This window comes from Manduca sexta, chromosome 21 (genome assembly GCF_014839805.1).
Source record: "Manduca sexta isolate Smith_Timp_Sample1 chromosome 21, JHU_Msex_v1.0, whole genome shotgun sequence".
In the NCBI taxonomy this organism is placed as follows: Eukaryota; Metazoa; Arthropoda; class Insecta; order Lepidoptera; family Sphingidae; genus Manduca; species Manduca sexta.
The window spans coordinates 4,735,193-4,748,957 of record NC_051135.1 but is presented as its reverse complement, the minus strand read 5'-3'; the positions used below and the strand labels follow the sequence as shown (position 1 = coordinate 4,748,957).

Below are 13,765 nucleotides of genomic sequence, written 5' to 3'. Positions count from 1 at the left end.
CCTATACAAATAAATCAATTTTCTAGTATTATTAATCAAAACCGAAGCTATCATAAGTTTTTGAACTATAATATTACGTAAATTTAAAAATACATTAATATTTTTTTTCAGGCCAAGACGGTACGATCTATGCCCAAAAACCTTTAGACAGAGAAACTAGAGACACATATAGAATGACAGTAATAGCGGAATTCAACAAGGGTGCCATATCCGGCGCTGGCATTTACCAAGTTACAATTTATGTTGATGATGATAATGATAACCCGCCAGTATTCGACTCCACTGCGTATGAAGGATTTATTAAAGAAAACTCGAAAAGAGGGACACAAGTTGATATGACAAATAAAATAATAGCTAAAGATGCAGATGAAGGACAAAACGCTTTATTTGCATATACAATAATTGGAGAAGGTCGAGAATTATTTGAAGTAGATGAGAATACTGGTGTTGTTACGTTTGTTGGCGATAATTTAGATCGAGAAGAAAAAAGTACATACGTACTTAAAATAGTAGCTAGAGATAGAGGAGGTTTGAGTTCTGAAGCACAACTTACTATAACTATAGTCGATGAAAATGATAACGTGCCGAAATTTAATGAAATCATTATTCCTCTGGGTGAAAATGTAGAATTAATTGAAGCCGATGAAAACAATTATGTGAAAATATACCACGAGAGAAATCCGAATGAGACATCTGGTGAAGCTAAAGCTAAAGCTTCACCCAAAAATAAGTTTGCTTTAGACGTGGAAAATCTAGGTCCATTATTTATGGTTCCCGAAAATGTTGCCATAGGATCTACTATATTGAAACTTAACGCTATTGATAAAGACAGTGGTGTGAATGGCCAGCTAAGATACGATTTTGTATCTGAAGTTTACTCCCCACCAAACGCTTTGCCATCAAATGCTGTTTCAGAAAAGAAATACTTTGTAATAAATGAAAGACACGGTAATGTGATTGTAGCAAGAACATTGCCTCCAGAATCCGAGTTTAGGCTTAACATAACGGTTTTAGATGGAGGAGATCTAAGTGATAACATATCGATACGAGTTTACGTAAAGGATGTCAACGATCACTTCCCTATGTTCAAAAAATCATGGTATAATTTCAATGTCGAGGAGGCACAGTATACCAGAAGAGTTCTAGGCAAGGTCGATGCCACTGACGCTGATTTTGGTCAAAACGCAAATTTAACTTACTTTTTGCAACCCACTAGTGAAGATTTGCCTTTCGAGATATCTCCTTTAAGTGGAGTCCTTAGTGTTAACGGAGAATTAGATAGGGAAAAGGAGGATAAATATATTTTTACCGTCGTGGCCAGAGATAATGGTCAAGAGAAAAAATTGTCATCTTCTGTAAGCGTAGAAGTTCAGGTCTTAGACATAAACGACAATGCTCCAAAATTCTATGGTTTTGATGAAATTCTTGAATGGAAACATCCAGAAGCTGATGAGCTATCCAATCATAACTTTGAGTCAGTAATGATGATACCGGTATATAAAGCAACTTTGGAAGAAAATGCGCCAATTGGCACGACTGTTACTAGGGTATACGCAAATGATTCAGATTTTGTTGGTAATGGCAATGGCTTGATTTTATACAGTCTGCCTCAAAGGAAAAATCAAATAAATCTTTTTGCTATTGACTCTAAGGAGGGTATAATCACTACTACCGGACGTTTAGATTATGAAACTCAGACAGTACACAATGTTACAATAGTAGCGTCAGATTTAGGATCACCAAGTTTGAGTTCAACTGCTATTTTAATGTTGACAGTTACTGATGTGCCAGACGAACAAGAAGTTTCTGACAAACCAGTATTCATATCCCGGTACTACGAGTTGGAGATTGAAGAAAACGTCAATACACCTGTAGAACTAGTAACATTGAATTTGACAGAATATTACGAGAATTTCAAAATGAAATATTACATATTCAATGATAATGATCCTGACATAAAAAGAACGTTTGTAATAGATCCAAGAAACGGTACGCTATATTTAGTAAGAAGCCCAGATAGGGAGGTGAGGGACGTCTATGAAGTAGTAGTACGTGCTGAGCGGCAAAAGATTAGCCGCGAACTTCCCCATATGATATATCCGGTAGCTGATGATGTTTTGGAAGGAATGACGAAGTATGACGTCAAGATCATTGTAAGGATTAAGGATATAAATGACAATGCGCCCAAATTCACAAATGGCAACCGTCCGTTAGTGACCGCTATACCCACCACTGCGCCATTTGGGTATCAAGTTATGCAGTTAGTGGTAAGTTATGCATCTAACTAAATTATATGTATATGTTTTGTAATAAATTAGGAATATTTTATATTATTTTACTAATACTATACATGTGAAAGTTTGTCAGATTTAGATGGATACACAGAGAGGCTCTGCCATTTTTTTGATTTATGTCACATTTTTTATAGAAAAAAAAAAATGTTTTTTTACACAGACGGCTCCGACTTTCCAAAAGTGGCGCTTTGAACCATTATAGTGATTTAGGGACTTTTGTAGCGCGAAAGGCTTTACGCAGACGAAGCCGCGAGCAACACCTAGTTGACTATTAAACCTATTTTTATATTATACAGGCTACAGACGCAGACATTGGTATCAACGCAGACATTCGCTATCAGATCATCAACGAGCAAGCCCCACGTTTTGCTATAGACCCGGTGTCAGGCCAGGTGAGAGTGGTGTCGGCGCTAGCCAGAGACGCTGGGAGAGTTTTCGGATTTGATGTTAAAGCGACAGATAAAAAAGGCGCCGATGACGGCAAATCAGCGATTGCGAATGTTTTTGTAAGTATACTTCAACTATGATCAAGCAGATTTGGTAGTAGTAGGCAGAGAAAACTAAAAATCTAAATCATTTATGCTTATTGTTCCTTAATCATAAATTTAATTATACAAACTTTTTTTCCTGTAAATTAAACATTTTTAAATTACTCGAAATAGCAATCCATTAAGCGTACCATTCAAAGAAGCAGAAAGCTATGTATTATAATAGCAAACCACTTTTCAATTATATCAATTGTTTTCGGTGTAACAGACAATTTAGAACAAAGGAATTATTAAGTTACTTTTGTATCTAATTTACCTTTGAAGATGGACGTGTCATAGCAATTAATTTTTCAATTCCTCAGGTTTATGTACTAGACGAAAACAAGCAACTAGTTCTAGTTGTGGGAGCGAAACCAATGGAAGTTGAAAGAGAAATAGAAAACATCACTCGCTCGCTTACTGGTATGACTGGATTCGACATCAGGGTGAGAAGACTAGAGGCTAATACAAAAGCTACCATGGATGGCCAAGCGTAAGTAACTAAACAAAAAAAAATTAAAAAATTATAAACGTGAGCGAGAGGTCCTCGAATGAAAATGTACTGTACTCTTATGTACATGTATGTATGTAGACTAGTAACTAAAATAACCTAGTTAAGGCGCTACTTCGCAAAAAGGGCACGTTAACCGTATTTTTAGAAACTATCCATTCATATTTTAAGATATATTGCATAAGAAATAAACATTATATTTCTTCAATGTGTTGTTTTGGTTGTTTTAATTTTTTATCAAGTGAAAATTGTTTCCGTCATTTCATTGTGAAATTTAACCAAAATAGTTATATCCTTGTATCTTCTTGTATACTATTAGATAAATTATAATGTAATATGGAATATCTTGGTAGTCTAATATAATAAATAGACCCAAAAATGATTTTTAAACAAATTATTCCTTAATCTTTGCATATTCCCATATAACTCGTGCTCCGCAAATTTAGGCAACGAATGCTCACGACCATTGGCTTACTCTACCTATATTATAACAATATGTGATGCAACAATGATGATTCCAAAATAAGAATCGATCTATAGATTAATTGATCTTCTCAACAGGATATTATTTATTTGTGTAAACGCATACATTGTTTGGAATTTAGGTATTTTACTAGTTCAATAAAATCAAATCAAATGGAATAAAATACATTAGTCACCATGTTAGAAGCTCGTGTCTTTTCTTGTAATATTTGATAAACAATGCAATTTATAGATTCCAACCATTTCTATACAACGAAGCGGACTTAATACAGTCCCTTTTTATTTATACCATTTAATTATACACACATTGCTCTTTATATGGAATCAAAATAAAAAAAATCAAGTTCGCATTATCCTTGCTTCTCAAGGCCCTGCAAATTAATTTAAATTTATTAACATTATTATCCTAACAGGAATTATACCCAAAGCGATATATATTGTCATACAATTCAAACATTTATATATAATTATAATTCATAGAGCCAATACATTACATAGTGTTTTTGTAGTTACTCATACATTCCTGTAAAAATTATAATAAAATGAATTCCATCACAAAAATTGACAGGGGACGCTATCAATCAATAGGTTTTAAAACACATTTGTTGTTTCAGAACTGATATGTACATATATGCAGTGGATCCTCTATCAAACGCTATTATTGACATGGATGAGTTGCAAAGGTAAGTTTTTATGAATGAAACTTAAAAAAGCAATTTGTTCATAACCTTTTCCCATACTTTTATTAATATTCCCATGATAGTCATAACCCAACCTACCGCCATGTCTGGTAGAAGAAAAACACAAATCAGACTACGGTCCTAAATTCCGTAGTCAAAACCTTCCAACTACTAAAAGTACTTTTTTTTCGCGGGCAAAATCGTGTTTTCGCTACTATCACTTAGGGGGTAAGTGGAATGCTTATGTTGGTTTCACCGCTCTTAGGGCCCAATTTCAAAACTCGGAAGTGTAGCACCTCAGCATCCCAGCGAGCTTTAGACCGAGTCCCTAACCCCTGTATACCACCGGCATACCAACTAAAACTCGCGGTGACCTTCTTCGGCGCATATGGGACGATCCCGGGGTATCTTGTTGCAATAAGATAGCTGCTCAGAACCGTCCTTACACCTACTCTGCCGTGCCAAGCGCAAAAGCAGTATGTCAGGGAAATCTTATTTCGAGATAAGCAAAGTTTTGTATGTAAAACTGAGATAAAGAAACTCTTTTAAGGTTTTTTTGAACAAGTTCTAAACAAGATACTGATATTTGGGTAAGTTCATTGGATGGGTATTTCTTTAAGCTATCTAACGACACAAAAATCAAGATTTTTTTTTTTGAGATACCGCTTTTGAGCTTAGCACGGCAGTAACTAAAAGTACTTGCCAGCTATATTAATAGATGTTTTTAAATGCTTTTTCGTGCATGCAATATTGTGAAATCAATTACGGCATCACTTATGTTATCGTGCCAACTAGTTAGGAATTATTAATGAACAAAAAATACATAATTTTATTAGGAACTAGCGAATCACTTATTTTATAATTTATAGCCATATAAATATTACATCCAAATTGCACCACATGGGGTCTATCGAAGAAATCTCACCCAACGACCTTTGCTCGTTTACTTTTTATCACAACACAATTGCAACATACATGTTAATATGTCTAGAGTATTCAATTTGGTTCGAATTATCTATTTCATGAATTTTTACCCTTAGGTCGTTATTGAAACGAGAAGCAGACCTCAGGCACGATCTCGCCGGATTCAGAGTTTTGGAAGTTGGAGACACTACCATGGTCCAAGCCAGAAGTGGAAACAGAATGCTGACTACCATGGAAATAAGTGTGGTAGCACTCGGTTGTATAGTGTTTGTCGGTGCCTGCACAACTGCTGTTTGCATTCTCTGCGTCAGAAGAAGTAGAAGGTATGTATAATATGTTTTACTGAGCAATCATGTCATTGTACTTAAAATCGTAGCACGGGTGATAGTGGAAAATCACGCGTTGATTTTGGTAAAGTAGATTTAGTTTATTTAGTAACACGAAATTAAAATAAAATAGATGTTGATTTAGCCATCGTTTAAAGTAAGAGTATTGAAACAAGATAGTCTTAGATTGGTTTTATTGCTATAACGGTAATAATACAATATAATATATTAAAACCAAATTGTTTAACAGTAAAAAACTATGTTACGCAACACATCCAATGTGAAGTTACGTAATAAACTATATTTTTTGTGGTATTATAAAAATAGACGTAACCTTTAGAGAAGATCGACGTCCAGCGTGAAGTGTTACAACTGGCTTAATTATAAATATTATTTAAAGGGGAAAAATAATACTGGCATCAAAAAAAACATCGCAATGAATGCTAATTCATTTAAAAGGTCATAAACCAAAACTTTTTACTGGTGAAAAGTTAAGATAAGAATAAAGGAATCTGTTGAAACGGATTAATCCATTTTCACTGAAGAAATTATTTTTTTGATTAATGAAACCCTTGTGAGAGTATTAAAATTAGAAGTTTAGTCGATATCGGACAGCTTTTCCGTTCTTTTATAAGATTGGCTTTACAATTTATATTGTTGTGTACGTTTAATATTTCTTTGTCGTTATAACAGTGGAAGGAAACAAGGTTTGCAAGAAGAAACAAGAATTCAGATTTAATAATATTATAGTGGTGATTCGTTTTCAATATTTAATCGATGTGAAAATAGACCAAAAATATAAATATTATTCGGAAATACCTATTAAATTTATATATCACTGCATATTTATACCAACATCTATTTATTGTTAATTTAATAGATGAGCACGAAAGTCACCTTTATTTAAAAAAATAATAAACAATTCGTGGAATTATAAATATGTTTCATTGAATTGATTTGTGTTCCTATATGTATAGTTCGCTCATAATTAATTTGATTTGAATTAATTCACGGAAATCGTTAATAAAATAGAACAGATTTTTATGTTTTAGAAACGTTGCTGTTTATCCAATAATGATTTGTAGCAAAAACATCATATTGCATAATATTAACACACTCAATAATTTCAAAACATGACCGACCGTTATAAATGAAGTCTTTTTGTTGATGTTTTTAAGAAGCCGATTACCAGATAATGCTTGAATGATTAGGACGCTGCATGTATCAATGTACTGTATTTTCGTCCCGTCACTATGGACCTTCAATGTGGAATCATCGCAACACGTTTTCGAGCATGTTGCAGAATGGATAAGACTTTGTTTTACGACCGTCGACTTCATCAACCACCTCCAGGACATCTGATCCCGGATAAACCGTGTATAGTCAAATAATGAGAACAACTCCAAAGCTATTAGGCTTGTTCGAATTATATTAATAGAATATTTGATTCATTTCAGTTCAACTTGCAGTACTAGAATAGTGTTTTCGAATTTGCAATTATTTTGTTTCATTTTTATAACGTGTACTATTTGTTATATTGTGTTTTCTCTTCATAGTTTATCGTAGTTATTGTTGTTACAAGCATGTCAATGCAACTTGGTATTTCTTGGTGTTCACTTTCAGACCTCATCACCATCACCAAAGAAAGCACGTCTCGCGATATCTCACATGAAGACGACACGCCCTGTCCCAAAGCTTGTATTTATTTTAGTTTATGAAAATAAACTTAGTTGGTAGACGTTATGGTTGTTTTTTGAAACATTTGTATAGGTTAGGTAGTTGCTTCACTGTCTTTTTAGCACAGCTTCTTCCTTCAGCACCATTTTTCTTACTTCTCTTGTAAATATTAGGCTCATTATTATACCAAAGTAAATGTGAAAATAAAAGGGTTAATTATTTCTCCGATCAAAATACAAAAAAGTTTTCTACGATTTATTAGAAAAAACCTTATTCTATATAACTTTAGAATTGAAAATTAAGCTATTTTATTATACTCTACGAGCCCAGCATCAGAATAATTTATAATTAAGTTAAAATTAACTTTTGTTAAAATTAAGTTTTTAGATATGGACGCCCATTTAGAGTTAAGGTAAAATATACCTAATTGTTGAAGTTTAATTGCCGTGCAAAAAATAAAAGTTTTATCTAAATAATAAATGAAATAAGAGATGTTCATACAAGTGACACATAACTATTCTCTACAAATACACTGCTGTTACATTTGTTACAAGAATATTTCGTTCTATTGTATAGCTTTACATCGAATTCGTCTTTTTTGGGTTTACGCAATACAATATAGCAAAAAAAAAATATTTAAAATAAATTGCATTTCTGAAGTTATGGACCAATAAATAGCGCATAAATAAATATTAATTTTTGACCGCATTTGGCAAATTGTTTACGCCACTAATATCTTTTGATTGATTTCAAGTCGTACATTTATGTATACACTAGTTGCTTCAGATGGCTTTCTTTGCATTGCGAAGACCCAAAAACAGAACTCTGTACATTCTCCAAACTATTTCAAAACTTTATACATACAAATAACATTCAACCTTTTCTCTAACAGAAAACGACACAAACCCTACACCCAGCAACGTCTTAACGCTTTCTCAACTGAGCACCTTACTAAATACGGCGGCCTTTTCCCCTCTGGTGGGAACCAGTGCCAAGAACTGAACCAGTCTTACAGCGAAGCGGATTCCTATATCGACGTGATCAGCCATAACACGAAGAAGGTCTGCCCGCACGGCAACACTGTTGAGGAGTTCGGGAAGGCTCACCAGAAATGTGTGAAGAACCAGTTCGGAGAATCAGACACGTTCACTCAAAAACACGAAAGGATGTGCATTAAGTTTAATCAGCGTCCTCTTCAGAAGAGGTGAGGGATTGTTAGCTGTTTCTGCTTTTACACTTAATAACTCAGCTCGGTTTCTGGTTAATTACTTTATTTAGATGTGTAATTATTTCGACTAAAGTTGCCATCTTAATCTTTCTGCTTAATCTGGGCTTTCTTTGGACGCAGCATCATTTGATATTTATAATATCAACGAGGAAAATATAGAATTTTAATGATGAAAATATGAAGTAATCTTTATCGTATATTTCTTGTTGTGTAATTTATCAAGCATAACTAACAATCTATCTATAACTTAGTTCTATATTTATGTTTACTAAAATTCTTTTCTAACTTGTTACTTCTACGTGCACTCAGAACTGTCTCTACAAATGTTTACTACACTTTAACTTAATGCATTCTAAAGTTGTCACAACAAATACTGTACATGTAAACCTGTAAATTATTAACCCAAAATAACACACTAACAATTTCACTATAATTATCACTAACAGAACAACTTAAACAATATTCAAACTTATAATAAACAATTATCCACAGTTAACACTTGGCCGTTTCGTTCAATATTTTTTTAAATAGTTAAAGGACCTTTTAACCAAGCCGTATTCATTTACATCTAAATTTAAAGACTCTTATGGCTTCAGTTTACCTAAGTTGCGGAGTTAATTTTCTCTTAATAATTCAAGTATTATTAACAGATCTATAAAAAATATCCTATTGCCTAGAAATGTAATGTTCAATTATTTAAACTCGTATATTACTAGGTATTGGTCTTGGCTTCATCACCCTCTGTGTTTCGTCCCATTATGTGATAGCGAGCGAGCCTATCGCCATACCGAGCTGAAATTCCAGCGTACGAGCTGCTATCGAGCAAAAATGTCTATATCACTTCTGATGACCACATTAGGCAGACCTAATATCTTAAATACATCGCCACCTGATAATAATAGTAAAATCTTAATAAGAATTACGTGGTAAACATTCATAAAGCGGGTTTTATGATGTGACTCTAAAATTATATAGGTATTGCTATGTCGAAGTGACATTATATTAATTAATTACATGTATACTAATTAATAAATGCCATCTTCCAAATTATTATCATTTATGTAGGCATATCACGTTACATTTCGGTTATGTTTAATATTACGGAATAATATAAAACAAAGTTCCCACCATCGGTCTTTCTGTCTAAACGCGATAACTCAAAAAATATTCAGCATATTTATATACGGTTTTCACCAATGGGTGAAGCATTTCAAAAGAATTGTTTATGTATTTAATTCATTATTGTTTTGTGTGAATTGGTAGAATATTTCTACGACTATTTTTGGAGATGTCGGAAAAAATCAAACCAACAGGGACCTTATTCTCTATCCCGCACGTTATTTTAACAGTGCGTAACAAGCACATAACACAACGCATCATGTTTAGGACTATAGAAATTTGACTTACAGAATACCATTCCACGCACATTTCTCGAAGATAACATGACACGGCCGCGTTACGCGTTTACACTATCATACAGAATAAGGGCCCTGAGAGCTTTAATTAAAAATGCTGCCTAATCCTTTTGATATTTAACTCTGGCAATTGTTTATCTTTTAAGGATAGCTTTACCCATTTTAATGTTATTGGATGTTCCAAAACATAAAAATGAACAAATCAAGTGGTGTAAAATTTTATAATATTCACAAGAATAGTATTTACTTACATTTTCTTTGTATTTAGAAATGTTTCATATTGTAATTTGTAAAAATAAATAAATTAAATAGTCAATATACAATACAAACAAATCTATAATTAAGAGAACATTTAACCGCTATTTTGCTTGAATAACAACCAAATAATTGACTATCATCTAAAAAAAGCATAATCTAGCCATTAATAATCGGTCCAAAACCATTATAACTCTGGAAAGTCTCTTTTTTTACATTCTGTAGCTCTTGTGTCGGTTTTGTGCTGTTACCTTCAGTTCGTAAACGTTTAATAGCATGAAACGCGCTGAGACAAACACTATGACAAAAAAATGTAGGCATCTATGTTCTGCTACAGGATCGAAGCCGAGGCGGGTCGCTTAAATACATATAATAAAAATATGATTAATGATTTCTTATGTTGACACGAATTAGACATTGAAATAAAACTATATTCCAGATTTCATCGTGGTTTTTATATTATCTCCCGACGTTTCAATTACTTTTTAGCCTGGTTACGGGGTGGACCAAAAAACCGCGATAAAAGCCGGAAAATAGTTTTATTTCAAAAATATTATTACCAAAATCGGATCACTAATCATTCTAACTTTACTACTTACATAATACAAAATTCACATTACCTTGTTATAAACATATTAACATTACCTAGGTAACACTAACATCACCAACATTGTTACCAACATGTATTTAACACAACGCATCCGAATAGGAAGGGGCAGGACACTTCGATAACATCAGTGAATTCCAGCGGCCAGGACTCTGGAATCGCGGAGGCGATGTGCACGTGTGGACACTCCAGCCTTCACACCTCGGAGGAGAGTAGCGGGTGAGTGTTTCAAGAAAAAAAATATAAAACGCAGTGGCGAAGGGAGAAGTTTTCCAAAAGGCAACCTGACAGAACTTATAGGTTGCATAAATGGAAATTGTTGTAATGATAATTATTTACATAAATTATGAAAGGGTGGCAGGAATCTGGTTATATGCAATCTTCGCCACTGATAAAGTCATAATTTTTTTAAATATTAATAATAGTAAATACTACTTCTCGATTAACAACTATCTAAAAACGCTTTGGTATAACCTGGAACAGATAATAAAATTATCAGAAAATTGCGCTATTGAGTTCACTATCCATCCAGATATGAGGATGGATTTCTTCAAAGAAGAATATGTTAAATTATGAGCAGCGTTATAATAAATAATAGTGTTGTCCCTTTCTTCATTGTCTAACAATTTGGGAGCAAGAGTAACAGTAACAATTAAATTTATGATTTTAAATGGTATGGTCAATCATTAATACTTTAGCATCACATACAAAAAATCTATATGTTCTCTATTAATCTGTACCCATGTTCTTTATAATGAATTCGCTGAATGAATTCCTATGATTCACAAGACGAATATAAAAAACTGTGACAATTTTCACAAAGTCAAAGGCTGGAAGAAATCACGGCACGAAGAATATTTTATCAATATCTCTTTGAAGTCTGTTATTAGTCATTTGAATGCTGTATTGAAATTTGTTTCCGTCTTATTGCGGAGCAGCTTAACGTCCAACGCAGACGATCCTTCATCCTGGTAAATTATTGAAGAATCTACTACAGCCACACCGACTTTGTATTCTTAAACGACGCTTGAAGGGCAATCATATCTAAGCGACAAACATACCGAAAATGAATAATATAAATATTTTAAATCACCATTATTTTTGTGTCATTTGATAAAGGTTTTGTAGGTGTAGGTCTATTTGAATAACATTAGACTATATCTTTATACAATAAAAAGTTGAATTGTTATGAATTTTCATATTAAAATCAAAACTTTAAAGCACTGTACTCAAAAAATTTCTGATTGTCGCTTAGATATGATTGCCTTCAAGCGCCGATGTTCCTCCCTCTACAAATTCGGCAAGCGCTAGATACAAATCGTGATGTCGATCTGATATTTTTGTGAGACTGGAACATGAATTAAAATGTGACGTCTATTATTTTTGACTTTGCATCCGATAAAATACGGCAGTCTGCCTTCGACGAAAAAATTTATAATACGAGAGATGAAGAGCACGCTCTTTGTGAATATGTAGTTATGAATTCATGTAGATATCACATTACGGTGAAGGGATGTCACGAGGCTATAAATCACCAGAGGATTTGTGTAAAGACATTTTTGCAGGGTCATTGTTAGAATTGGCTTCGTTTTTATACATTAGCGGTTTGGTGTTTTTGATAAGAGAAAATGATTTTAAGATTATTAATATAAGATAACGAAGTTAGAGTTTCCAAGGATAGACTAACTTGTCAGTCGTAATATACCATTCAGTGTTCTCAGCGAAACGTCAATGAGTATTCTTGGAGTCTTTTAAAACCATAATTTCAAAATAATCTTTTTATGTTCGACATATTGAGACCACTTTCTAAAAGCTAGGCTATTCTAGGAATTCTAAGACAATATAAAGGCCAACTAAATTAGATATTACAAATACCCAACCGATCAATACAATTAAAGATTAAATTTAAACTATATGACTTAGAACATTTGCCATAATGCCTAAGAATTGCAGTCCATATTCGTATTTCAGATATTATTTTATGTCTAACAAAGGATTCCTTTGAAATATGATTTGCGAAAAAGACAAACATACACATCACTGAAATATTTCATTATTTTGAAAGCGTAAGATAAAGTACTGAAACGGAATCCCATTTCTCATGGCATTAGAATATATCGAGTTAGGGAGAAAAACGTTTTAGGAAATGGTGTTTGTCCTTGTTCAGTGACTACTATGTTTACAGTTGCAGTTACGAAGACTCACTGAAATCCAACCACAACCAGGAAATCCACAAGGTCTATCGCCAAGAGGAGCCTAGGTTCCTCAGACGAGCGTCCTTCGCCCATCAACAACCATTAGACAGACAGTTCCACTACCGAAGACAGTCTTTCTCAGAAAACATGCAGCGCCACTTCCCACCCTTCGAGAGGGTCGGATCCACCAACGGAATCACCAGGCAGATCTCCACCCCAAACGTTTCAAATCTCACACAATCATATTTCTTAAATAATAAGAGAAAAGAGGCAAGAAGAAAGGAGGCTTTGAACGAGCCAGTTGTCGATTATGATAATAGTGAAGAAGAGGATGTGTTTGATACTAGAGTGGATAGGAAAGCGAGTGCCAAACACAAGAGAGGGAAGTTTATGGAGTTCGGAGGTCAGCCTGCAGTGTTCGTGGCTACTCCCGCGACAGCAGACATGATGAGACGGCAAGGAAGCGAAAGACTCATGTTTGCCAGACCTTTATAGTAGTTGTACGATAATATGACATGATTTGATCAAACATTAAAGCCAATATTGAAAATGAAATGAATTTTATGAGAAAAATCTCTGAAATAGGATTAGAAGTCTTAATAATTCGTTAAATTAATTACGATAAATTAAATTCGAGAGATAG

The 13,765-nt window shown here is 33.6% G+C and overlaps 1 protein-coding gene across 1 annotated transcript in view; it reads left to right on the top strand.

Moving 5' to 3' along the window:
* The window catches only part of LOC115450290 (cadherin-89D), a 56,851-nt gene extending 43,086 nt beyond the window's left edge, over nt 1-13,765 (top strand). Inside the window, 8 exon segments of the mRNA XM_037441191.1 lie at nt 112-2,267; nt 2,591-2,800; nt 3,145-3,314; nt 4,430-4,498; nt 5,536-5,742; nt 8,315-8,626; nt 11,030-11,146; nt 13,119-13,765. Coding sequence (XP_037297088.1) covers nt 112-2,267; nt 2,591-2,800; nt 3,145-3,314; nt 4,430-4,498; nt 5,536-5,742; nt 8,315-8,626; nt 11,030-11,146; nt 13,119-13,617 — 3,740 coding nt within the window. The 3' untranslated portion in view covers nt 13,618-13,765.